General features: G+C 31.4%; 1 protein-coding gene across 4 annotated transcripts in view; it reads right to left on the bottom strand.

Annotated features, from left to right (window-relative positions):
* LOC111703577 (D-amino acid dehydrogenase) overlaps positions 1-25,418 on the bottom strand; it is a 31,348-nt gene extending 5,930 nt beyond the window's left edge. For 3 of the 4 annotated variants that reach the window (XR_002765630.1, XM_023475559.1, XM_023475561.1), the window contains exons 1-17: positions 25,396-25,418; positions 24,700-24,770; positions 22,705-22,782; positions 20,540-20,596; positions 19,409-19,481; positions 18,234-18,303; positions 17,798-17,890; positions 17,100-17,170; positions 13,447-13,505; positions 12,310-12,376; positions 11,353-11,386; positions 10,931-10,998; positions 9,361-9,375; positions 7,121-7,220; positions 6,157-6,244; positions 1,993-2,075; positions 813-912 (exon numbers count right to left, since the gene is read on the bottom strand). Coding sequence is in view for 3 of the 4 variants with exons in the window: in XM_023475559.1 (XP_023331327.1) it covers positions 813-912; positions 1,993-2,075; positions 6,157-6,244; positions 7,121-7,220; positions 9,361-9,375; positions 10,931-10,998; positions 11,353-11,386; positions 12,310-12,376; positions 13,447-13,505; positions 17,100-17,170; positions 17,798-17,890; positions 18,234-18,303; positions 19,409-19,481; positions 20,540-20,596; positions 22,705-22,782; positions 24,700-24,770; positions 25,396-25,417 (1,149 nt within the window). In the remaining variant the exon portion in view is untranslated. The remainder of the gene's footprint in view (positions 1-812; positions 913-1,992; positions 2,076-6,156; positions 6,245-7,120; positions 7,221-9,360; positions 9,376-10,930; positions 10,999-11,352; positions 11,387-12,309; positions 12,377-13,446; positions 13,506-17,099; positions 17,171-17,797; positions 17,891-18,233; positions 18,304-19,408; positions 19,482-20,539; positions 20,597-22,704; positions 22,783-24,699; positions 24,771-25,395) is intronic. The other variant, XM_023475560.1, reaches the window with a different exon arrangement.
* Between the last annotated feature and the right edge of the window lie 664 nt (positions 25,419-26,082).

Genomic DNA, 26,082 nt, shown 5'->3' with positions numbered 1-26,082 from the left:
CTAACCATCTAATTAGATTACTGTATAATTTTTACTTCATTTTTCGTTGTCGTTATTTAATAATTTAAAAAAAACTAATTCTGAAAATGTATCCACCCCCAAGTAAGAGTTTTGAACGTCGAATTTGCGCTCAAACTCAAAATTTACAGATCTTTAAAAAGTTTAATATGTCTCAATGAATCCGAAAGAAGTTTTCCACAACACTGCATACTCACTAATCAGTTCAACTATCTTACATAGCCGGTTACTCCCTTTAAGCTTTTTGAAAACAAATCATATTTATTGGACCCTATTCAATTGATGGATTTATTGGACCCTATTCAATTGCTCGATTTATTGGACCCTATGCAATTGATGGATTTATTTTATTTTATTCAATTGCTGGTTTTATTGAACCCTATTCAATGAATAAAAGTTAATCCCTCTCAGTACTTTGAGATTATATGTAATTAATCAAAAAGATTTGAATCCTTAGGGCTGCGCAAGTTTGTACTTTTCAATCCCTTCCTTAATGGAATTATTGGGTTAAAACTTATGTCCTTTTATGTGTTCTTTCAAGCAATTTTCTTGTTAACAGAACTTCATCATCTGATCAAGTTTTAGGTTTTAAAGTAAAAAATATTTATTTAACAACATTGTCTCTTAAGTTTTTTTTTCTTTCCGATAGTTTTTAACTAATAAGTAAATAATTCGTTGATAACAAAATTTCTGTTTATTTTTCAATCAATTAATCAATTTATCAATCAATTTATCAATTTATCAATCAATTAATCAATCAATCAATCATTTAATCAATAAAATAGTCATTTTACCGCTGCAGCTAGTTGTTTTCCCTTCTCTGGTTCCACAGCATAATTATATCCAACTGCCTCAACCCTTCCAGATAGCCGTATACTAGTAGGGTTCAGGGGACTAGAATATTTACAATTATCTCCTTTAACCCTATTTACCCTGGGGGGGGGGAGTCAATTTTAACCCCCTATCATTTTTTGCGTTAACTCAAAAAGTATATGAGTTAGGAAGCTGAAATTTTTAATTTTCTAACTAACATATTGTCAACCATTAACTACAAGACCCTCGCCCATCCATGTAATGTCGTCTTTAACTTAAAATCCCCTCTCGGAGACACCAAACCAAATAATTTTTGCCCCATTTTCTTTGTTCTTCGGTAACGGAGTCTAAATACTTTTATTATTGTGAACAAAATATTTTCATATAAAGAATTAGTGACTTTCGTTAACAATTAATTGCCATTCTTTTCAGAAGTTTTAATATATAAAAACGTCTTAGGACTCTCCGACAGTTTAACCTTCTTATCAATAAATAGATCGTAAGAATCTTTTCATTATAAATTATAAAACTTAGTAACAATATATGTATTATTATCCATTTCATTTTTTTAGGAAATAAAGAGTTTCTCTGCATTATCGATTTTCGATTTGAGGGTTATCCCGTTGTCTAACTGTTCATTATTGAGAATCTTGCTACGATCCGACAACACATATGCCCATCACTTAAGGCTAAAAGCTGGACTTTCATACCTACAGCCTGAATCCTCAGACCTATTTCCAGTCATTGGATTTCTACATTTTATAGCTCTTTATAAAGCTTATAACAAAAGCTACTCGATTGGACAAGTTTTGCTAAGAAAGTTTGCACAGATTTTTTCACAGACGCCTTTCAAGGGATTTGCAAATTTTTAGCTTTTCTTGAATACACATTTACGTTGTAAAAATTTTGAGAATGTTTTTGCACGTTTGAATTTGCTGGGTCAATGGCTTATTAAAAATGTAAATTTTTGCAATTTGCTCAATTTCTTTTGGTGCACAAGTTTTGCTTAATAACTAAATTTCGCAATGAATGTTTGGATTTTTGCAAATTTGCCATTTTCTTGCAGATTATTGACCAGGCATGAAACCTGACGTTAGAGTAAATAGGGTTAAAGATAATAAACCTGGATATTTATTTACTTGATAATATCTAGATAAATACCTGATGAGTCCATATCTTGTATCTAGAATATTCCTGGTAAGTGAAGGATAGTCGGGGTTAGAATGTATGGTTGCAAGATGACCCTGAACATTACAATAATCTCACTAATAGGGAATAATTCTTTTGTTGCACATTGTGAGCGAGGAGAAGGCATGTAGCCATAAGCAACATCTGTTTTTCCTTCCATATGTGGCTCATGGCTGAATGAATTGACAAAAACCTTTATATATGGCATGAAAGAGAAAACTAAATAAATTTATTCTCAACCGCTCTAAGAGGCCTTTCTATTTCTTGTAGCTTCTTTTTTATCAAATAAAAAATGTTGAAAAAAAGTAAAAACAACGAGCATTAGGCTGTGTATTCAGGCAAAACGCGAGAAGAATTATAAAAGTTTTTGGATGGCTCCAACATGACAGTTGGTGAATAGTTTAGAATGTCTTTTTCCATAATTTGTTAAGTTGTGTGATACCAAATATCAATACAAATATTATATGGGAGTCATATTATATCAAAATTGATTTCAAAGTAAAATATAATTAAGCAAAAGATTTGTTTAACTCAAAATAGCTATTTATTAAATGCCATGTTTGGTATGTAATTGTGGTCCTAATAATGTTGTTTTATCGTCAGTATTTTGAAATAGGGACCAATCCCTTCAAAGATTATAAAGAAAATATAAATAATTTCGAAAAATTGTGAATTACATTACATGAAATTTAACGAAAAACAATCTCATTCGAATTCTTTTTTATTTAAATCTAAAAAAACGTATTTTTTTTGCTAAAACTTTTAAGAAAGCAGCATCATCGGAGTGCTACCGGAGACCCAGGGAGTAAAGAATAGAAAGGAGATACAACTGACACGGTTCGCCCTACCATATGATTATACATGCTTTGCAGACAGTACTACATTTGTATATGAAATATTCAGAATAGGTTATTGTATAAATGGTAATTGTTCATCAGACAAATATTTCTTATTCAAAGGAAGTACCGTCTGCAAAGCATGTATATCGTATGGTAGGGTGAACCGCGTCAGTTGTTTCTTCCCTTCTATTCCTAACTCTTCGGAGACCCTATCCCACCAGAAACTCCAACCGCTACCTCAACATTCTGTTGAAATTGTTATTAGACTGTTTTTACAACGCAGTATTAAATTGCGTTTTTGAATATTTGGAGATATATAAAGCTTATGTCATGTTTTTAGTGAAAATTTAAAATGATAATTTAATGATAAAACCAGATAATCATGGATTTAATAAATTACTTTAAGGGATGGACCGGCAATATATGGTAATTGAACTAAGGATTAGTATTGTGGAGACATTTTTAAGGATTCATTTGAGGCTCATAAAACGCTTTAATGATGTATAATTACTGAGTTTGAGCGCAAAGTCTATTTTTAAAATCATCCATTTGGGTGTTTACATTTTGAGAATCAATTTTTTTAGATTATCCAAAACCGTTTGGAGATCTCTGCATAAAACTTATGTTCGGCCCCATGTTGAATACTGTATACAAGCCTGGAATCCCTGGCTGACTAAAGATAAAGAAATCCTGGAAAAGTACAGAAAAGAGTTATTTTCATGACTTCTGGACTCTCAGGAACTACATATGAAGATAAACTGAGAGAGGAAGAGGAAAGATATGATTCAAGTATAGAAAATCCTACATGGACAGCTCTGCTCTGCTTATTTACTAGGAGTAGGAGAAAATGAAAGACAAACCAGAATGTCCAGCTGATCCTTTAAATCTGAAGATTCCTGTTGGGCACACGGAAATACGGAAAAACGTTTTTATTGCAAGAGTTATAATATTTGAATGATATTTCATATAAAATCAGAAGTGATGAACATCCGAACATTTTCAAAAACAAGTTCAATAACTGGTAGAACTACTGAAAGACCAATAAAGTTAGAAAAGAGATGTTTTAAATTATCCCACCTGTGATATATAAACATTAACAAACCAATTAAACCAATTATGGAAAAGACAACATTTGAAGAATTTATAGAAATCTGCGAATAAATTCGTAAAGAATAAGAAATTCAATAAAATAATTTATTGAGAAATTCCTATTGAGAAATAAGTTCCTAAACATCTAATTAGTTACTTTAGAATTTTGATACATTTTTCGTCGTCGTTATTTAATAATTTAAAAAATAATGATTCATATAACGTAACGTCGACTTTGCGCTCAAACTCAGTGATTATATGTATATCATTAAAATGTTTTATATATGTCTCAAATGAATCGTAAAAAATTCCTCCACAATACTACATTCTCAGTTCAACTACCATACATTACTGGTCATTTCCTTTAAAACTTATATTTACAAGAAAATATTTTCATTAAATAGATTGTCAAAGTTATGTGGTTTTGATTTAATAAATGTATTCCGAAAAGTTCTTATAACAGACGCCTTTCNCATTCCAATTAAAGTAAACAGAGTTGAGTTTGGTTAATACCATGGTTTAAGCTTTAAACTTATGAATTATAAGCTTAACTTTAGCTTCTTTACAGCTGTAACTATTGGACCTTTTATGGGACCCTTATGGCTGTAAACTTTTAAATGCTTGTTTAACCTAACTTTTGTTTAGTTCGGAAGAGTCTTGCGAATCTATCAGTGCCACAGAACTCTCTATTTTCAAGAGTGGAACTCAAATATTTGTATTTAAAGTAATAAATTATTGTTCAGTTATTCTTGTTTCATTTTAAAACCACATATACAGAATCACTTTAAATTTCCTGCTACTGCAGACAGGGTATTATTTTTCTGCAACAATATTAAATGTCGTTTTCTAAATCTCCTGACAATAAAATGCCGCAAATATTTGGGTTTTTTATTGATTAAATATCTGTTAAAAGATGTCCACATAGTCCCCGCATATTTCAAGCGATTTTTTTTTACAAAAAAAAAGAGAAACAAAAATTTGCATTCGGGGAAAAATATTACTTTCAACAAAGAAATTTTTATATTGTTATTGTAATCAACATATATCCCTTTGTTAAGCTTCGAGCAGCTTCCTTTGTGGAATGGCAGCTTGAGAAAATATACGACAGCTTCAGTACATTCAGTACAATTACTAAGATTTAAGGATATACGCCTCTAGTTATGAAATTCTCAGAGGCATAACCGATTAAAAAGTGTTTAAGACGACATTTGATGAATTTTTCCTATGTATTCTATATTTAGGGTTTAACTATATATATTTGTATATTTGTATGCATATATGTAAGCTACAGCTGGCCAAACGGTTGGACCGACTTGGCTGACATTTTTTGAGGAAACCCTGGGGGTAGCAAAGGTTAAAAAATTGATTTTTTCTTCAAAATTTAGAAATTTTGTTTTCAAGAATTTCTAAAATTCCACGGGCAATGCTAGTTAATTATGAATAAAATATGCTATATATAAATATATTTATAAACTTCAGATTGAACGTTGTAGTGTGTTCATATTGTGTATTTAATGATTGTGTATTCAATAAATAATCTGTTCTCAACATCTCTAATTACGTTCTTAAAAATTTCTATTCATCCTTTGACACATTGTATTTTGATTATTTGTTAGGAGATCTTCGAAAAATAAAATTAATTAAAAATAAATTAACTACAGTGAATCCGAGATATATGATTACATAGACCGTTTTTTGAAAATTCTAAACAAACTTCCTTTTATTTTTAATTTAAGGTAAATCAATAGACTGAAATATAAATGCAATTAATAAATTAATATTAAACTCATTTTTACGCGGCATTTGTATGTGTAACACGACATTATAAAAAACTCTTGCTATGTTTTCATATACAGGGTGTCCCACGAAACATGACAGTTGGTGAACAGTTTCAAATGTTTTCTTCCATGATTTGTTAAGTTGTTTGATACCAAAGATTATGAGAAGAAATACTAAATGGCAGTGATATTATCGTAAAATTGATTTCAAAGAAATATATATTTGAGTAAAAGATTTATTTAACGAAATAAACTGCAAAAAGTCTTAAATAACTAATACAGTATCATGGGAGAAGACATTTAAAACTATTCACCAACTGTCATGTTTCGTGGGACACCCTGTATCTGGGATTCAATGTTTCTTGTCTGAAACTCACTATATCTTCTGTGAGTACGTGCAGTACTGCAGCTAGATCACTGCCCTAAACTACCTTTAATGGATAGACTGGTAGATTTATTCCAACAGTTTCACCAAGTTGTTTAGATCCAACCCCCACACATAGAACATACACGTCTGCACTACAAAAAGTCTGATTATTTAAGCAAATTTTGAAAATATCGCGAACTATGATATATGCTTTTAGCATTGAAAAGCCATTAAATTACTAAAAATGCATTTAATTTTTGTAGCTAAAAAATTTCTGAAATTTCATAAAAAATATCTAGAAACATTAGAATTGAAAGTCATGTATTTAACTACTCGAAAATTTTAAGAAAAAAAACATATTTACTATAGTTTTATAGTTCAATAATTAAGTTTTAATTCTCAGAAAATGTTAATTTTGCAAAAACATTTTCTCTTTATACTTTCTACAGTCAGGTTAATTAAGCTTTTCATTGGCTTTCACATTTCTTCTTTAGCAGTTTTTTAACTCACAAAATCTAAGAAACACCAAATATCAATTTTTTGTACATATACAATCAGTAAAATTATTTTCAACCAGATAAAAAAAAAATAATACAATTAACTCATATAGAATTTATATAATGCCGCGTTGAATTTGAATTTGTGGCTGTCTTATATTTTCCCAATCTCTCAACTTTTTTGCTAACAGGAATATATATAAAATTTACTAAGCTGAATTTCTGTGTTGACAGTTTTTATCAGGAATGTAAACGTTAAAATTTTTTTTATGTAAAGATAAATAAATAGCCCTAAAATACGCGGAATAAGTTATCCAACAGCTTCATATAGCTGGGGCGCGAATTTATAAATAATATCCTTCATACTATTAAAAATTATTAAAATTATCTGCGGCAAAACCCAGTGAAAAATTGTAAGGCAACATTTTAAAAATTCTTCCGCTGTCTTCTTATATATGAGTATGACTGTATGTACAAAACGTGAAATACAAAAAGGGGAGTACAATTTTCAATGTTATTGTATCATTGTACCTCATAGTCTGTCCATTACTGAGCTGTGCGCTTACAATCTGTTCATCTCGTTTTATAAGTTTCTCCACCCCAGAGTTGTACATAATCTTTACTCCCAGTTCTTTACAAACGTACATGAATAATCTGATCTACTGTACAATGTGAAATAATAAAAAATGTATATATTTAATGCCTTGAAGTCCACCTTAGTTGAATAAAAATGGCAGATTTTAATATTCTAAAGCATTTTGTGAAAGAACAAAATCTTTTGTGAACGATGGTGCAGTTGCTCGAAAATTATAAACCTACCACTTCGTTTTTAATTTAAAAAACAATACTTTTAAAAAAGATCGTTTCGTTTTTCGTTTTTTCTATATCGTTGAGGAATTGATCAGTTCGTTTTTGATAAAAGATAAAACAATCCATTCCTATTGGTGAGAATGCATACATTGTTATCTAACTAGTGCTGTGATGAGTGCATGTGCATGTGCCCGAATTATAGCATAAGAATCAGTTATAAGGGGTATCGTTTTGAATCAGACACGCCAGTTTACTAATGGAGGACCACTTGAAGTTTACGCGGACAGTCCCTTAAAAAGCGGCCATATTTTGTACATATTTTGTACAAGCTTGGGAACCAAGCGCTGCCAAGGTTATTAAAAGTTAATCTTGCCGTTTACCAGCACTTGAAACGATTTTACCTGTAAATAAAATTTTCGCTATTTAAGTCGACCCACTCAACTTAGAATCTCAACATCAAACTAAGAACATTTCCGTGGGTCTCCCAAGTTCCAAAATCAAAATTTGAGGCAAATCGGTCCAGTTGTTCCTGACTTACGATCGGAAAAACAAACAGACAGACAGACAAGCATATTTACCAACTTTGTTTTGAATTTGTTCTCGAAATATTTAACGCCCACAGACATGAAGCTTTTCATTTTGTTGAAAAATTAATAATTTTAAAACAGAAAATAAAGATATCAGAAAATAATTCATTTAAAATTGCTTTCCAAATTCTTCTTCAAATTTTGTGTACACAATTCTTGAAAAATAAATAAAATAAATTTTTTAATTACTTCGATACAAATTCGAAAATTTTAAATACTGTGAATGTAGCTAATTATTGCAGCTTAAAATTTTACAAATGTACTTTAAAAATAACTCTCATTCATACATTACAACCTACAATACTACTCATTNGTCTGTTTGTCTGTTTGTCTGTTTGTCTGTTTGTCTGTTTGTCTGTTTGTCTGTTTGTCTGTTTGTCTGTTTGTCTGTTTGTCTGTTTGTCTGTTTGTCTGTTTGTCTGTTTGTCTGTTTGTCTGTTTGTCTGTTTGTCTGTTTGTCTGTTTGTCTGTTTGTCTGTTTGTCTGTTTGTCTGTTTGTCTGTTTGTCTGTTTGTCTGTTTGTCTGTTTGTCTGTTTGTCTGTTTGTCTGTTTGTCTGTTTGTCTGTTTGTCTGTTTGTCTGTTTGTCTGTTTGTCTGTTTGTCTGTTTGTCTGTTTGTCTGTTTGTCTGTTTGTCTGTTTGTCTGTTTGTCTGTTTGTCTGTTTGTCTGTTTGTCTGTTTGTCTGTTTGTCTGTTTGTCTGTTTGTCTGTTTGTCTGTTTGTCTGTTTGTCTGTTTGTCTGTTTGTCTGTTTGTCTGTTTGTCTGTTTGTCTGTTTGTCTGTTTGTCTGTTTGTCTGTTTGTCTGTTTGTCTGTTTGTCTGTTTGTCTGTTTGTCTGTTTGTCTGTTTGTCTGTTTGTCTGTCTGTATTCAATAAACATCAAAAGTTCTAAACCGTGACAACGCAAGTGACAAGCTCAGGGAAAGTTTTTTGTCCAATTGGAAACATTTTTCCTGGAAAAAAACACCTTCATCACACGGTCCTATGCATGATCCGAACCAGCTCAATGATTTAACAGTCTACTGCATTATCTCGTACCAGCCCGTCTAGTTTACCCAGTGTTTAGTGGACTCAGTGCTTTTTGTTTGCAACAACTGCAGGAGCTGGAGCTTTAGTGTCATGACGTTCAGTTGTCGTCATAGGCTTAAAATATGCTTAATTTAACAAATTTTACTTTGTTTCTTTAATATTCCTTATCAGTGTTCGATATTGAAGAAAAACTATTATGATTGTTCAGGGTTCAATAACATTGATAAATTTTTCGAGAAATGATTTCATTTCTTCTAAACAAATAATTGTTTTTATGATTAAAAGCCAATTATTGTTTATCATTAAACTTTTTTTTGAAGTCGTAGATCAGATTTTAAATTCTTCCTTTGCAGAGCTTTTCTAAAAAAAGTTATTTTTAACAGTTTTTTTCATATAAATGAATTTTAAAATCGTTGAACAAAACTTAATGGATTTTTATTTTTAAAGGTTCCAAAAATATAGTTTGAGTTATGCAAATTAAATATAATTTATTTTCAACATTTGTTGTCCTCCACTGAGAGTGGGAATCCATGCATAAAAGCAAAAGAAAACGAACCAAAACTGATTGTTTACAAAAAACTTAAAAACTTTCGCTTAGGATGCAAACTTTTCATACTTAAAAAACATCAAATTTTTATAGAATAAAGTTTTAAATGTTGGATCCTTTACAGTTTTTTCGCACATTTTAAAATTTCGAAAACCTGAAAAAGATTAGGATAAAACTATTATTACATATGAAGGAAAATTAATCAAGGCAATCACTCGTATTACTAATATTCAACGACTCGGTTTTTCTTACAGTTTTATTATTTACAAAGATACAAAAACTAAAAAGATGATACTATACGAATCAAATATTATGAATTGAAGTTATTTCAGAGTGATGGGGAATCTTCAAGGGAACCTCTATTTAAGGGAGCTGATGATCAACTAACTCTTTTCCCTGCATTTCGCTCCACCCTGGGCTAGCATTTAACCCTAGTTCCCCGGGAGCTGGCCGGCTAGCCCACCAGCCCCCGGGTTTCTGGAATAACGGAACTTGGCGCTTGGCTTCGGTTTCTCCGCGTGGCTTGGGTTATTTATAGAATTCAAACACAAACAGGAATAAATCCGTTAGATTTAATGAAGGATGGGAAAAAGGGGTGGGGGGAGAAACTGGGAATGATGGAAGGAGGGAAAAAATGCTATTTATGATCGCAGGAAAGATCAACACATCACTTTCCTGCTACACTATTGTCTTTTTACTCTACGTGAATACACAATAAAATAACAATATTTTAAAAAGAAATGTGCACTGTTACATTCTCAGAGTAACCTTCAGAATAAGTTAATAACAACATATTTAAGGTTATATTTGTTCCAAAAGTCAGGTATTTTCAGTGAGGAATAATGTTAAATATGAAAGGAACCACCCAAAGGGGGTATCTGCAAAATACTAGTAGTCATCAAGTCACACACCAATAAAAGAACAAAATAGTTGAGCGTTTCTATCAAAAATGAAACAAAATAAAGGAAACAAAGAACTAAAGCGATGTAAAATACTTTAACTACAGTTTCCTCAGTTCCACAGGTTGGGTTTCCTGATATCTTATTCATCCAGAGTCACAGGTTTGGGTTTCCTGTGCTCAGCGACGGGTTCCTGTGTTCTTCTCCATCAAGAGTCAAAGGCTTGGGTTTCCTGAGATCTTCTCTATCCAGTTTCCAACAGCTCCGATCCAACCTAGCAGTTTCAATTCTTTTGATTCACTGCTGCAGTTTCTGTTAATCCCTTTAAATTAACTGCTTCTTATATTGTCTGTCCTACCACTGTGTATATATGTAAATATTTCAAAAAACTTTAGTTTGACAGTTGAAAAACCTCAGCTCCTGGAAAAACTTCCCACATGATAAGAAATTATGTGAAATAACTATTTTCCTAGATTTGAGCAATATACACCAATATCCCCGCTAGAATCAGACGGACAAACCACTCCTCCAACAATACTGAAATTATTCATTAAAAAGAACAAAATATATTGTTTTAATTATTTAATCACTTCTCAATACTCACTACTCTCTGCTTACTACTCACTAGTAACTACTCGCTACTTAATACTCACTACTCACTACTCACTACACACTACTCACTACTCACTACTCACTACTCTCTACTCACTACTCACTACTCACTACTCACTACATACTGCTTACTACTCACTACTCACTACTCACTTCTCACTACTCACTTCTCACTACTCACTACTCACTACTCACTACTCACTACTCACTACTCACTACTCACTACTCACTACTCACTACTCACTACTCACTACTCACTACTCACTACTCACTACTTACCCATCAGTTTGGCAAACATTTCTTAAGCCAGGTTCTGTTAAAATAAAATCTCAAATTGATTTTTTAATTATTTAATTCTTCTTTCATCAAAAGAAACACTAAGGTAAAAATCAGCCGATAGTAAAATTAAAATTGAAATTATAACCATTTTTTTATAGTTTTCATTTTTTTAACCATAGAGAGTGGGATATAAGCTTGGAAGCTTTATTCTAAATATTATAATAACTTTATATTCTTCAGAAAAGTTTAAGGGTCCTTTAATAGCAAAGGTTTAAATTGTGAAAGAAAAAGATAAAAGTGTATTTTACAAGTTTGTCAAATTTAACAATGCTAGGTTTTTTAAATTTGTTCTAATCCCTTTATCTTTCTTACACAAAGTCCCATAACTTAGATATTTTAAACTATGAATTCTTTTAGATAAAATAATCTAAGTTTTAAATATCAAAGGTTTACACAATCAGGTTGCAGTGATAGGGAGTAGAAAATTTGACTTTGTGGCAAAGAATCAATTGCTTTGCTTCACAAAAGAAAAAAAACAGTTATCGAAATTTAATCAAAATGTTTGTTTTTTGTCCCCCCCCCCTCGGCCCTCCCTCCCTTTCTACAGTGAAAACAATAAAAAAGCGGGGGAACATGAACACGAATATGAGATTCAATTTATGAGCTTTAAAGTAAAAAGTAAACACAGTAGTCGTTATAGTGAACACAGACCCACAACTGTTGTCTTTATAGTGAACACAGACCCACAACTGTTGTCTTTATAGTGAACACAGACCCACAACTGTTGTCTTTATAATGAATGCAGACCCACAACTGTTGTCTTTAAAGTGAACACAGACTCACAACTGTTGTCTTCATATTCAACAATTTTTAGGGTATCTCTGAATAAGAATTAAGAATTAATCTATACCATTTTTCTTTTGAAATTAAATTTTGTTTAAATTGTTGAGATGTTTCCTAGTTGAATGCAATCTTGAGCTGATATTTGTCTAAATCCCAAACCATGTTCAGCCCAGAACTTTGCCTACAGTAAACTCACAAGTTTTAGAATCTTTGACAGGAACTCTGGAAGCGTAATTTCAAGTGACCCGACATGCAATGATGACAATGCCCCATTGGCAACGACACCCTTGAAACCTCTCTCTGATACAGGGTGTCCCAATAAACATGGGAATTCAGTGACGAATTCGATATCGTCTTTTGAAATAATTCTTAGATTTAGTATAGTGATACCTAAGATTTTCGTCTGCTATGCTGACAATTTGTTTGTTTATGTTTTGACTGCATATGGTTGTACTTAGTAAAACAAGGAAAATACAGTATATAAACAGAGTAACTTGTCTGTCGTCACAGTTCATCTTGCGGAGACATTTTAGGCACATCTTTACAGCCATTTACTATTTTCATTAAATAAACTCTAGCAGACATAATAATAGTATGTCTTTTGAAATCGGTATTACAATGCTAATTCATATCAAAGACGATATCGATTTCGTCACTGAATTTCCATGTTTATTGGGACACCCTATGTACAATACAGCTTGAATTTCAAAAATATTGCCAAAAGTTAAAGAAAGAAGTTTTATAATATATTATTGGCAGACGACATGTTTTCATTTTTTTAATTCAAGAACAATTCAAATATGTTATTTTTAAACCTGGATCTAAATCAGAAAATATATTGGGGCTAGAGTTAGATTTTACATTAATTTGACACCCGCCCTGCGGACCTTACCGTTTGCAATAAACACATTTTTTCAAAACAAATTTTATGTCAATTATAAGGTTAAAAAAAAACAAATAACGGGAATGAATTCTTGCCCCAAACTCTTATTTTTAAATTCCTATATCTTTAAAGGCACAAGGCCATTGATATTTTAAACAAAAAATTCTGCCAGATCAAAAAGTCCAAGTTTGAAAAATGGTTTTTGCACTATTAGGATGCAAAGCTGAAAGGTTCAGAACATTTTAGTGCATGGCAAGAACTCTTTTCCTTTGAGAACCATCAAATTCTCTCCCATTTTTACCAGGATAGGTTGTTTGAAAAATATAATATTATAGAGAGGTATTTAACAGAAAAACTCTAAAAGTTCCCTGGTTTGAACTCAGAAATTCATTCATTTCTTCCGCATTGTAAAACAGCTTTATGGTTTCTAAATAGAATAGAATTTGAATAAAATTGAATCCGTAAAGTTTTATAGTTTCTAAATAGTATAGAATTGGAATAAAATTGAATCTGTAAAGTTTTATATAGTTTCTAAATAATATAGGATTTTAATAAAATTGAATTCGTAAAGTTTTATTGTTTCTAAATAGTATAGGATTTTAATAAAATTGAATTCGTAAAGTTTTATAGTTTCTAAATAGTATAGGATTTTAATAAAATTGAATTCGTAAAGTTTTATTGTTTCTAAATATAATAGGATTTTAATAAAATTGAATTCGTAAAGCTTTATAGTTTCTAAGTAATATAGGATTTTAATAAAATTGAATTCGTAAAGTTTTATAGTTTAAAGTCGTCTTCATTATATTGATTTAATCGCCTACTATCGTATAATTACTTTTATATAACATTATCTGAAGATTACATTTTATATTAATCCAGAGAGTGTTCGGAGAACTTTTTATCAACTAAACAATCTAAGAAGTGTTCGCGAAAAATGTGTGAGGAGAATCTAAATTATGAATTGAAATATCTCAATGTTCTATTATATAGATGTAATTGAATGATTCGCAACTCTTAGAAATGTTTCAACAATTTCCTTTTTACAGACGTTATTGATTCCAAATTGCATTTGGATTCAGTTTTTACCGCTCATTTTTTGCAAACATTTCCTGTAAAGCTCATTATGGAAACCAAACAAGTATTAGACAAATTTCATGAAGTTTAAACTTTCCAGATTGTTAACTAATTACCCTTACTTTTAAATATGCTGAGAGCCAAACAATTCAAAGAAAATATCATTTATGTCTTAAACATTGTAAAGCAGTTTCATGTTTTTTTAATTTAGGGCTCAAATAAAATTCAATTCATAACAATTTAATTCTTTTTATTTTTAAATGAGATCAGAAAAATTTATAAGTAAAAAATGTTTTTGAAAAAACTCCCTTTTAATATTTAGAGGAAATTGCTATTTTTTGGCAAAATGTGTCATGTGGTAAGTTTGTATACTAAAGCAAGATTTTACTAGGTAAGTTTGTATACTAAAGCAAGATTTTACTAGGTAAGTTTGTACTATGGCAAGATTTTACTAGGCAAGTTTGTACTATGGCAAGATTTTACTAGGTAAGTTTGTACTATGGCAAGATTTTACTAGGCAAGTTTGTACTATGGCAAGATTTTACTCGGCAAGTTTGTACTATGGCAAGAGTTTACAGAGCCTGAACAGTGAACAATTATTTTAAATAATTTTTTTTAATAATTGCCCGAAAATTATATTTTACTCTAAAAGTATTCTAAGAACTTCTGTTTACTATTTCAGTATTAAAGCAAAACAAATTCTAAAGATCTGAAAGTTTCGTTTGAAGGGAGTGACCGGAAATGTATGGTAATTGAAATGAGAATGTAGTATTGTAGAGAATGTTTTCAGGAATCATTTGAGACCTACGATACATGTTTACGGTATATATATATTTCAGCAAGAGCGTAAATTCAATCTTTAAAATCCTAATAGATTGTTCATTATTGAGGGATGATTTTGAGAATCGTTTTTTTAAACCCTATCCCTGCTGGGGTACTTGAAAACCAGGATATGCTGGGGGGGGATCAATTTGACCCCCCCTCTAAATTCCATGTTTTATGTCCAAATATGACAAATGATACATCATTAGAAAGCTCTTGTGCTCTACTTTTAGAATCTGCAAAAAAACTTGCAAATTTACAAAAATTGAATTTTTTATCGCAAAATCCAGTTATATAGTAAAAATGTTTGCAAAAAAAAATTTGTCCAAAAAATGAAAAATTATACATTTTTGAAAAGCCCTTGACCATGCCATTTCAAATATGCAAATATTTTTGCAAAATTTTAAATGACCTGATTTTTAATCAAGAAAAACTAAAATGTGCAAATTTCCTTTGACAGGTTGTTTGCAAAAAAAATTGCAATTTTTTTCGCAAAACTTGTGCAATCCATTTCCTTATGTCATAGGCTTTCCAAAAAGCTAAATTTTATCAAAATCTGACAAGTGAAAGTGGGTCAAAACAAAGATTTAGTTTGTTACAGGCAAAAGCAGTCATTCAGGCAGTGTGCCTGAGGACTCAGGCAGTTAGTATTAAAGCCCGGTTTTAGGCCTAAAGGGAGGGCTTTGGGTATGTTAGAAAAGTCAGAAAATTTCAACAGCCTCAGACCAATACTTTTTGAGTTATGTAAAAAAAACTACATGGGGGGGGTCAAATTGACCCCCCCCCCCCCAGCAGGAATAGTGTTAAATTTAATCAATCATGGCGACGAAAAAAGTTGTTTAAGAACATGTTGAGAGAATAAAAATTAACTATTATCATTAAAGATAAGTAATCTTATTTATTTATTGGTTTCTGTAATGTCTCATTGTTCACATATTTTCTGTAGATTTCCAGGAATTTTTATTGAAAAGACGACATTTGAAGAATTTGAAGAAATTTCAAGCAAATTCAGAAAGAATAAGAAATTCAATATAATGATGAAAAAGAAATAATTGATTATGTACATTAATTTAATGACTAAATTCTATTGAGAAATAAGTTCTTAAATATCTAATTAGTTTGAAACTGTAGAATTTGTGATACTATTTTCGTCGTCATTTTATAATTAAAAAAATCCATTCTCAAAACGTACCCATCCAAATGGATGATTTTGAACGTCGACTTTGTGCTCAAACTCAGTAATTATACATCATTAAAGCGTCCCAAATGAATCCTATAAAATTTCTCCACAATACTACATTCTCAGTTCAACTACCATACATTGCCAGTTACTCCCTTTAATGCTTAATTTTGTGACATCAAATGTAAAACTGAGCAGGGAACTTTACAATGGTGGATATCGTGGTCAATGCTAGATCCTCTCTTTTTCTTAATCTCGAGACAAGCCTAATCTTGTTACTTGTACCCTGAAAAGTCGCGTTTCAGAAGCCGGAAAATTAAAAATTTTGCGCACCATTTAAGAAACGGGAGGGACTTTCAAATTTTAAAAAAACCGGTTTTTGATTTTTCGTGCTATATATCCAAAAAAAGCGGATTAAGCAAAAAATTAAAAGTGTCAACATTGGATGTTCGGATTAAACAGTCGGGATTAAATGTATCCCATTTAAAGTTCCCAGCTCTGGCTATAGAAATACTAAAACAGATGCAGACGATTATTTCTTTTAAATACAAAAGTGAATACAAAATGGAACTTATTGTTTTGTACTAAAGAGGTGTTAGACAAGGAGTATAGAATAATTTTAAAATAAAAAAAAAACGGTTTATTTATTTTGTTAAACTAAAAAACCAGATTTAAAAAAGACCACCTTTAAAAAACTCTTTTCCAAATGAAAAGCCGCCTGTTTAGCATGTATAAAACATATGTTGAGGCGGACCGGGTCGATCCAGCCTCCTTTGTAATTGTATTTCATTCTCTTTGGTGTCAGCTTCTGCTATACAGTCATCGTCGTTTAAATCAATACAAGAGGACTTGCGATCTTGAATTTTGATTCCTGCCAAGCAATCCAACAGCATATATACACATAAACATGGATACTTCTAAACTTCTGATTCGAAAAAAGCTTACCTTTAGCTGTCTCATTCATAAACAGTTTGTCTCCGTACTTTGCTTTTTCCTCTTGCATTGATCTAAATAGACTTATGTATGGGTAATCCTTCTGAAATCATTAATCTGTGTTTTAAGTTAAATCTTGTTTTTTAGCATGTTTAAAGGCATTTGTAAACATTTAAAAAATTTTACATCACAAATGCATGTTGCAAAAAATATCCAATCAGATTAAACCAATCAGAGTGGCGTTGGAAAAACCTCAACAGCCAAACAGTAGCCGGAAAATTTGAAATGTTGCGCGCCATTTAATGTAAAGGAAAACGAGCTGATTAAGCAGGAATCTTTTTTTACAATTTATTTTTTTAAATTTAAATTTTATATTTTGGATACAGATAATACAGAAAAATTCTAATTTTATTATACTTCTTGTTATCATTTCTTCTTTTATTTCTTTTTCTTTTGATTGAAACCAGTATTTTTTAGACACTCACTAAGGTTGATCGTGTGTTTTAGTGTGTTCTAATTTGACTGACTCAGTTGATATTAACTAGAAATCAAATCGGTATTAATTCTAAAATTTCAGTTCCGGAGTTGCTATAGTTTTATTTTTTTCACAAACTTTTTGATATTTCCCCATTTCACAGTTTTTTGATAATTTTGATTCAGCCATTTTGCAATTTTTGTAGAGCTACACAAAAGAAAGAGAAGCATATTACTTGTAGCTGAAGTATGAGAGAAGGCGTTGAGATTGATGATTAAACTCTGCTCGGCCCGGCCACAAGCTGTTCATCCAGAACCACGCACACCATCTAGAACATAGATAAATAAATTAACATAAATAGCTTATGTACGCAAAATCACCAAGAATTGTACGGTCCGCGAACTCATACCTATTGGGGGTTTGGTGTTTTAATGGAATGGATTTCATAATAATTAAAACACTCAGGAGTGAATTTTATTTTGAGAATATCAAATTATGGGGGGGGGGGGTTGAGGTAGAACATTTAAGGGTCATAGCTCAATTATTTTTAAATTCTGAGGTATTTTTGATTTTTCTTATACGCAATCTATCTTTATCTATGATCTAGAATTATTATTTTTTTTTTAACGAAGACTCGAAATTAAAGTTCTTAAAGTTTGGATCTTGTTTACCTATAAAAGTTAGGATCTGTCCACGATTCAAATCCTACTTTCATCGTTTTCAATTCTCCAGGGTTTTTTGCTAAATATATATAAAATAAGTTCGGTACAAGCAAACACTCTAGTTCTCTCTATTTTTCAATAAAAATACTTTTGTCAGCAAGATCGACCCATAAACAAAAAAGTTATTAAAATACTGATATCCAGTTATTTTGAGAATTGAAAAGTGAAATTTTCGAAAAATCCAGCGATGGATTTTTTTTTAACATAAAAGTTTCTTTTCATCTGTATAACCCCGGGCTTGTGATAAGTTTGTTTATTTTCAAATTTTAGTTTTATTTTCAAACGTAAATAAAAATTCTTATTTGATTTAATTTAAAAAAAAGATAAAATAAAAATTCTTATTTTATGTAACTTAAAAAATCTGTGATGAAAATTCTGTTGATGTTTTGATTATAGTATAATTATATCATGCATTAAAGTAGTAACTTTAAGTGGGATTTCAAACATTACATTTGGATAAATTATATCAAAGATTAAATTAAGTCATAGATAAAGTATTTAAATAGATGTGCTATATCTGGCTCCAGGATTGTAAAGGGGGGGGGGAGGGGTCGTAAAGTCAGCAAATTTTGATAAAAAGAAGAACGTTAAATCAAAAAAATGCATGGTGGTAATAATATCGTTTTGTTTTAACAAGCAGTCCATGTAAGAAGACTGAAGAGGTCTGCAGAGGCAAAGGTAGTTAAACCAGCCGTTGCTCGCTCAAATACTAAATCATGCTATTCACAAACTCTCAATTAGGTCGTGGCCAAATTGTCCCATACCTTGATCCCAAATTCACAATCATAACCTTAATCCACGACCCTCTTAATTAGGATAACCAATCTGAATTTTAGGGAATTGCGTTGAATTGCGCGGAATTGAGTGGAATCGCGTTGAATTTTACGGAATTACGGGGAATTGCACTAAATCCCGCGGAAATGCGCATAATTAAAGGGCTTACAATTGCGCGCAAGTAAAATCCACTTTTGTTGGAAACCCTACTCCTAATCCCTTCTGCATATGCCAGATCGTATCCTTATTACCCCTTTTTTATGAAAGCAAGATTTGTAGAGTTTTTACGGACTAAAGATAGCAACGTTTGAAGCCCTTATTGATGACAGTAATATTTATTACTAGGTTACCTATTAAGGTCGCACTTGCCCAGCTTGCTGCCATAGAGTTACAGATAATAGCTCCATTGTAGTAGGACGCAACCTAGAGTTACATTTAATAGCTACATTGAAGTAGGACGCAACCTAGAGTCACCACACGGTTGGTTAAGCTAGTGGGGTCGGTCATATAGGCCTAGGATTAGGCCGGGTACTGCAGTAAAATGTCTGACCGCGCCATGGGAGTTGTCATAGTTAGCCTTCCGACGGGACTAGGCCAAGAAAATTGACCGTTGTCGTATGATAGTCTGGTTAGGGGGACGCACAGGTTTTAGCTACATTGTAGTAGGATGCAATCTAAAGTTACAGTTAATAGCTACATTGTAGTACTAGTTATAGGATGTAACCTAGAGTTACAGTTAATAGCTACATTGTAGTAGGACACAACCTAGAGTTACAGTTAATAACTCCCTTATAGAAGGACACAACCTAGAGTTACAGTTAATATCTCCATGTAGTAGGACGCAACCAAGAGTTACAGATAATGGTTACATTGTAAGAGGACGCAACCTAGAGTTACAGTTAATAACTCAATTGTAGTAGGACACAACCTAGAGTTACAGTTAATATCTCCATGTAGTAGGACGCAACCAAGAGTTACAGATAATGGTTACATTGTAATAGGACGCAACCTAGAGTTACAGATAATAACTCCATTGTAGTAGGACGCAACCTAATGTTAATGATATTATTTTGATTCCACTATAGTTTTATAAATTGAGATTGTTTATGACAGTAATTTTCGCAGGTTGAAAACACTTTTTTAATTAAAAAACGCTAGTTTAATATTTTGCATGCAGAAAGTTCATATTCCATAATCTTGTGTTTAAATTGGACTGTGAGATTGCGTGACCCTCCATTTAAACAGTGGCATACCAGATTCACAACAGTGCACGGTACAATTGTCAATCTAGAAAAGTTTTTATTTATGATAATTTACCGTATTGTTTTCAAAGTAAAACTCTGCACGACGCTTAAAAAGAAACGCCATAAAACAGTTGAAAATAATCAATTTTGAACGAGACATGCCACTTTATAAGAGGAGAGTCATTTGCAATCACGTCTGCTGTAGTTTCTAATCCCATGTTATATGTTTTATTTAACCTGAGCCGGTAAAGGATTAACTTCTAGTAGAGTTACTTGCACTCCTCTCTCAGCCAACTTAACATTAGAATTTATTAAAATTTAGTTAATTTTGTTTACATACAGTGTTGAATAGGTCCAATAATACAATTAAGCAATCTAATGTGTATGTAATTATACACTGCACAATTCACTTTAAACTCCAAGTACTATACCGCGGACGGACTTTAAACACAGGTAGAGCAAGGTGTACACTGTACAGTACACATGCGGACTTTATGAGGCAAAACGGGACGGTAGGCCAAATGAACAATTTCCCATTCTAGTAAAAAATATGTTAATTGCTGTGTTCAATGTTCAATAGACTCTCTCATAACTTTAGTCTAACAGTCATCTTCCTATTCCAGAGTTTATGGATTATACCAAATAAAATAAATAAAGTGAATAAAATGCATTCAAATTCACTGAATTCCAATTTCAAGAAAAGGATGAACTGCGGATTTATAAGACTAAGTGCGGATAAAGGCTTAAGTGTAAGCTATTGTATTTTAGGTAAAGAGATATCCCTGCAATACCCAGATCATTTTAATTTTAACCGTATTCCTATTAACCCTATTTTTTTTATATAACTCAAAAAGTATTGGTCTGAGGCTGTTGAAATACATACATACCCAAAGCCCTCCCTTTAGGCCTAAAACCTGGCTTTAATACTAACTGCCTGAGTCCTCAGGCACACTGCCTGAATGACTGCTTTTTCCTGTAACAAACTAAATCTTTATTTTGAACCACTTCAACTTGTCAGATTTTCAAAAAATTTAGCTTTTTGGAAAGCCTTTGACATAAGGAAACGAATTGCACAAGTTTTGCGAAAAAAATTGCAAATTTTTTGCAAACAACATGTCAAAGGAAATTTGCACATTTTAGTTTTTCTTGATTAAAAATTAGGTTATTTAAAATTTTGCAAAAATTTTTGCATATTCGAAATGGCATGGTCAAGGGCTTTTCAAAAATTTATAATTTTCATTTTTGGACAAATCTTTTTTTGCAAACATTTTTACTTTATAACTGGATTTTGTGATAAAAATTAAATTTTTGCAAATTTGCAAATTTTTTTTGCAGATTCTAAAAGTAGAGCACAAGAGCTTTCAATGATGTATCATTTGTTATATTTGGACATCAAACATGGGATTCAGAGGGGGCATATCCTGATTTTCAAGTACCCCTGCAGCTGCAGAGATAGGGTTAATAGAACTTTTCTTTAAAGTGAATATTAACATAGCTTGAGTAACCCTTTATTTAAAAAGTTGTATGTTCGATTTATGATACTCTTAAGCCTCTATCAACATCCCAGTAAACCAGATCACGACGCACATGCGACCAGCTGCCACATTATTTTGACGTGAAGGCTTTATTATTATTTATTTTAAGGTTAAAGTATAAGAGGTCGGAAAATAAAAAATGACATCATGACAATGTTGAGGATCATGTCAATACAAAATTTTCTACTGTGATTTTGTAACAATGCCACAAATTGTATGATCCCATGGTCACTTAAAGGTTAAATATGATAATTAACAACGATGTATCTGCAGTAAATACCCTACTCCATTATTGTTTCTAGAACTTGTATCTATCTGGGTACAAGTCAGTTATCACTGCCTAAATACCGGACATGATCTCGTCTGCTATCAACCAGGACACAAGCACGTAATCTATCAATGCCAATACTATGGGCACAATCAGCTATCAATGTCTACTTGGAAACAAGCATGTAACTATCAATGCCTCAATTAGAGCACAATCTTGAGCTATCAATGCCTCAACTAGGACACAATCTTGAGCTATCAATGACTCAGGACATGATCTTGTAAAATATAAATGTCTCAACTAGGACATGATCTATTAATGCCTCAACTAGGACATGATCTCATAAACTATCAATGCCTCAACTAGGACACAATCTTCAACGCATTTGTTTAGAACAAGGACATGATTACTCTCTCGCAGTAATCAAAGCTGAGTCTCTATATCTACTGATGTATTTGAGGATTATTGTTTACAAAATAACAATGGGTAAAAGGGTAGCCTAGTGAATAGGGCATTCAACTCTTGAAATGAAGGGTCACTTGATATATACATTTATGCTAACTCTTTGAACCACTTGTTGTACAGTGTACAGTTTGTACCTGTAAGGAGGTAGAGAGGCCCATAATACCTCCACCAATCACAAGTGCAGTAGTGGGCTTAGCAACAGAGTTCAGCTCCTGGATCAACGGTGTAATGCATCAGTTCATCTCTCTGCAATATTTCATCCCCCGGCCCCCTAGCATTTTAACCATTTCAACACAATGTTAGAAATCAAATAATACTATGACACTTGCTGATGTGAATTAGAGGTGAAGAAAGTTCCAAATCATGATTGGGTCCAGACCTGAAACTGAGTGTCAGGTCTGGACCAAATGTTCAACATTATCTTTTTTAACCTAACTGAAGGCTACATTTTTTAACACAAAATTTAAATACTCTAACCCCTGCGAATAAATAATTTTCAATTTTTGATGATTATTGTTTACATTTCAGACATGTCACATTTCCGAGGCATGTGCGAAGTTTGGGCCGATTAAACATGTTTTGGAAAATGTCGCGATTTTGAGACATTTCAAAGATTTGAATCAATGATACTTTCAAGCATTCACGCAATTTGGTAACAAAAGAAGCTTTTCACATATGGTAGAATTAAAATAATCAAACATTAAAAATGTATCTAAGTAATATTTTATGAAACTTTTGTGTACTTTATCATTCTTACTCACTTCATCGTGAATTTCCTAATATACGTGCTATAAAGCTCTGCTTTGTTTCATAGCTTATTTGATCTATAGAAATAGCTATTGAAATAAGACAAGCACACAAACGTTTAATAAAATTACCTATAACACTATTATTTTGGCATGACATGTGTTTTTGGACTTAAATTTTCTTTATATCTCGAAGGTTCTCGCCTTTTAGATTGAATTTTGACCCTCGCTAAAGCTAGAGTCAAAATTAAATCTAAAAAGGCTTGAACCTTCTCAATAAAGAGAAAATTTCTGTCCAAAAAAATTATAACACAGCGAACCAAAAGAACAGTGTTATAAATATTTATTCTGTTATGATATTTCTGGTAAAATTAAAAATTTTTACAAGTAATATATTGTTCTTACAATTAAATTCAATAGAAAATTACGAGAATTTTTTTTTATTAAAAATGGAAGAAACTTGATCTCATGTTCATTCTTCGTATTTAAAAGTATAATTTCGAAACAAATTTTAGAACAATTTAGAAAATAAAATATTTTTATTAATTCATGCTATTCTGTATATTATGAAAGTGCGCTCTTCTGAATTGTTGAATATTCTTCAATTATGGATTGTCTTGGAAGTTGATTTATGTTCCAAAGATTCCAATTCATAATATGTGCGGAAATGGAAATCCTTGAATTGTTTTGAAAATGAACGATCACTCACAGTTTTAATTTTAGAAAAGAAATAAATCATTATTATTTGTTGAAATGGCCAAAACTGTAGGCTGGGGATGAACCATCGCAGGGGAGATAAATAGATGCATGACACCGGGGCCGATAGTTTCCTGAGAACAGAATTAGTGACGTCATCTTTTTTCTTTTTATTACGAAACACCATTAAGAAAAGAATTGTGTAATTCATATAAATTAATGGATTGGAATTTATAAATTTCAAAATCCTTGGCGAACAGAAATTTGTCTAAATCAATTGATAATATGTCGAGTTTAATGTTTTGGACAATACTATAAGATATATTTTTCATGTTCATTAATAAAAAGTATAATTTTTGAGACGTTTTTTTTATTTTTGAAAGAAATTAATCAATTTTTTTGCTAGCATTTTTTACAGAAGCTTTTTGCTTCATTGGATAAAACTTTATAAAACTTTATAAACTTTATAAAACTTTATAAACTTTATAAAACTTTATAAAACTTTATAAACTTTATAGTGGCCTTTTGTTTCAAAACAAATAATATTAAGTTAGCTTAGCTGTTAATATGAAAATTATGTAATTCTTGTGTTATTTCAAAATTGTTTTAGATTTATTAATGAAAATATTTTTTTTAAAGCAGCAAAAAAATCTGCATTTAATAATAAAACTAAAACTAAATATTAACCTCCTTGTTAACAGACATTCCAGCGACCCCAACACCAAACCCTGCTAATCCTGCAAATCCGAGCAAAGGAGCTGAAGAATAAAGAATGTTTGATTAATGCTTATCAATATTAGGGCTTAAAATCCATGAGAAAGATCGAGATCATTAAAAATTCCTAATATAAAGATTTAGCATAAAAATTAGCAAAAACAGAAGAAACATATTTTTAAAATTTTTCTTTTGTTTAAAAATCCAAAATCTTAAAGAAGTGTTCATTAAAATGTTGATATTAGATATGAAGGATGAAGAAATTCTAATAAAGGATACAACACCAACGATTTAGATATATGTATCAGTGATGTGCCGAAAATAGCTAATTTGATTTGATTTGTCTGATGTACTTTGTAAAAAAATATTTTTGTTTTTGTTACATCCTTTTTTCATTCTCTGTCTCAAGAGATTTAATCTGTAAACAATACTTGTACTTTAATAAAAGTGAATATTTTATAGAAATTTTAGGAATATTCAATAAATGATGAAGATACAAGATGAAGTTTGAAGGATGTCAGATGAAGAATATTATGATGAATGCATAAAATTGTATTATATTCGACGAAAAAAATTTGTAATGGATTATTAATTACTATGATAATAATTTTCGAGAAAGCAATTGATAAGAAATTAAAATACAAATTCTTTGTTAGCTTCCATGAATACCTATTCTTCTTGTTCGCATCATTTTCTCTAAAATATTAGTTAAGAATTTATTCATCATGAAGCTAAGAAACTGTTAATATAAAGTACAAATTTTAAAAATTCGCCTCCTTTTCAATGTTTAGAAATTATAATATAATAAAGAATATGATTTTAAGATACTATGTTACCCAAAAAGGTTGTAATATCTGAATTGATCTGTTTGAAATTAAATTGATTATTTTACGGTCTAAGTTGTATATTGCATCTTTCTGAATTTGTATGGACACTACGTTCTTCGGTATTAGTCGTTTTTAACAATTTTCTCCTTATAGACGCAACAGATAGAAGTAAGATTAGTGGTGATCAAAAGCGCTTTTTAATCGCATTAAGCCTATACCCCTTTCATTTTTCGCAAACACTCCCTTAACTCTTAAGTAGAATTGAAAAAATGGGTTGAGTCGTGCTTTTTTGAGTGACGCGGCTGGATTTTTTAAATCAGACTTTAAAGGCCCTAAATATAGCATTTAAAAAGTAGTTTTGCCCGGAAGAGTCAAATGTGGTAGCAGAGATGGGGAAATAGTGGTGGCTCATGGCTGCCGGAAGAGAAAAAAGATAATATGTGTGTCACGGAAGGGAAATAGTGGTGGCTCATGGCCACCTGCCTTCCCCCGCTCAACCAAGCCCCCCTCTCCCAGCTTTTCAGGGTTT

Source organism: Eurytemora carolleeae, unplaced genomic scaffold (genome assembly GCF_000591075.1).
Source record: "Eurytemora carolleeae unplaced genomic scaffold, Eaff_2.0 scaffold380, whole genome shotgun sequence".
In the NCBI taxonomy this organism is placed as follows: domain Eukaryota; kingdom Metazoa; phylum Arthropoda; class Copepoda; order Calanoida; family Temoridae; genus Eurytemora; species Eurytemora carolleeae.
The sequence above is the reverse complement of the archived record's forward strand: the minus strand, read 5'-3'. Positions and strand labels throughout refer to the sequence as shown.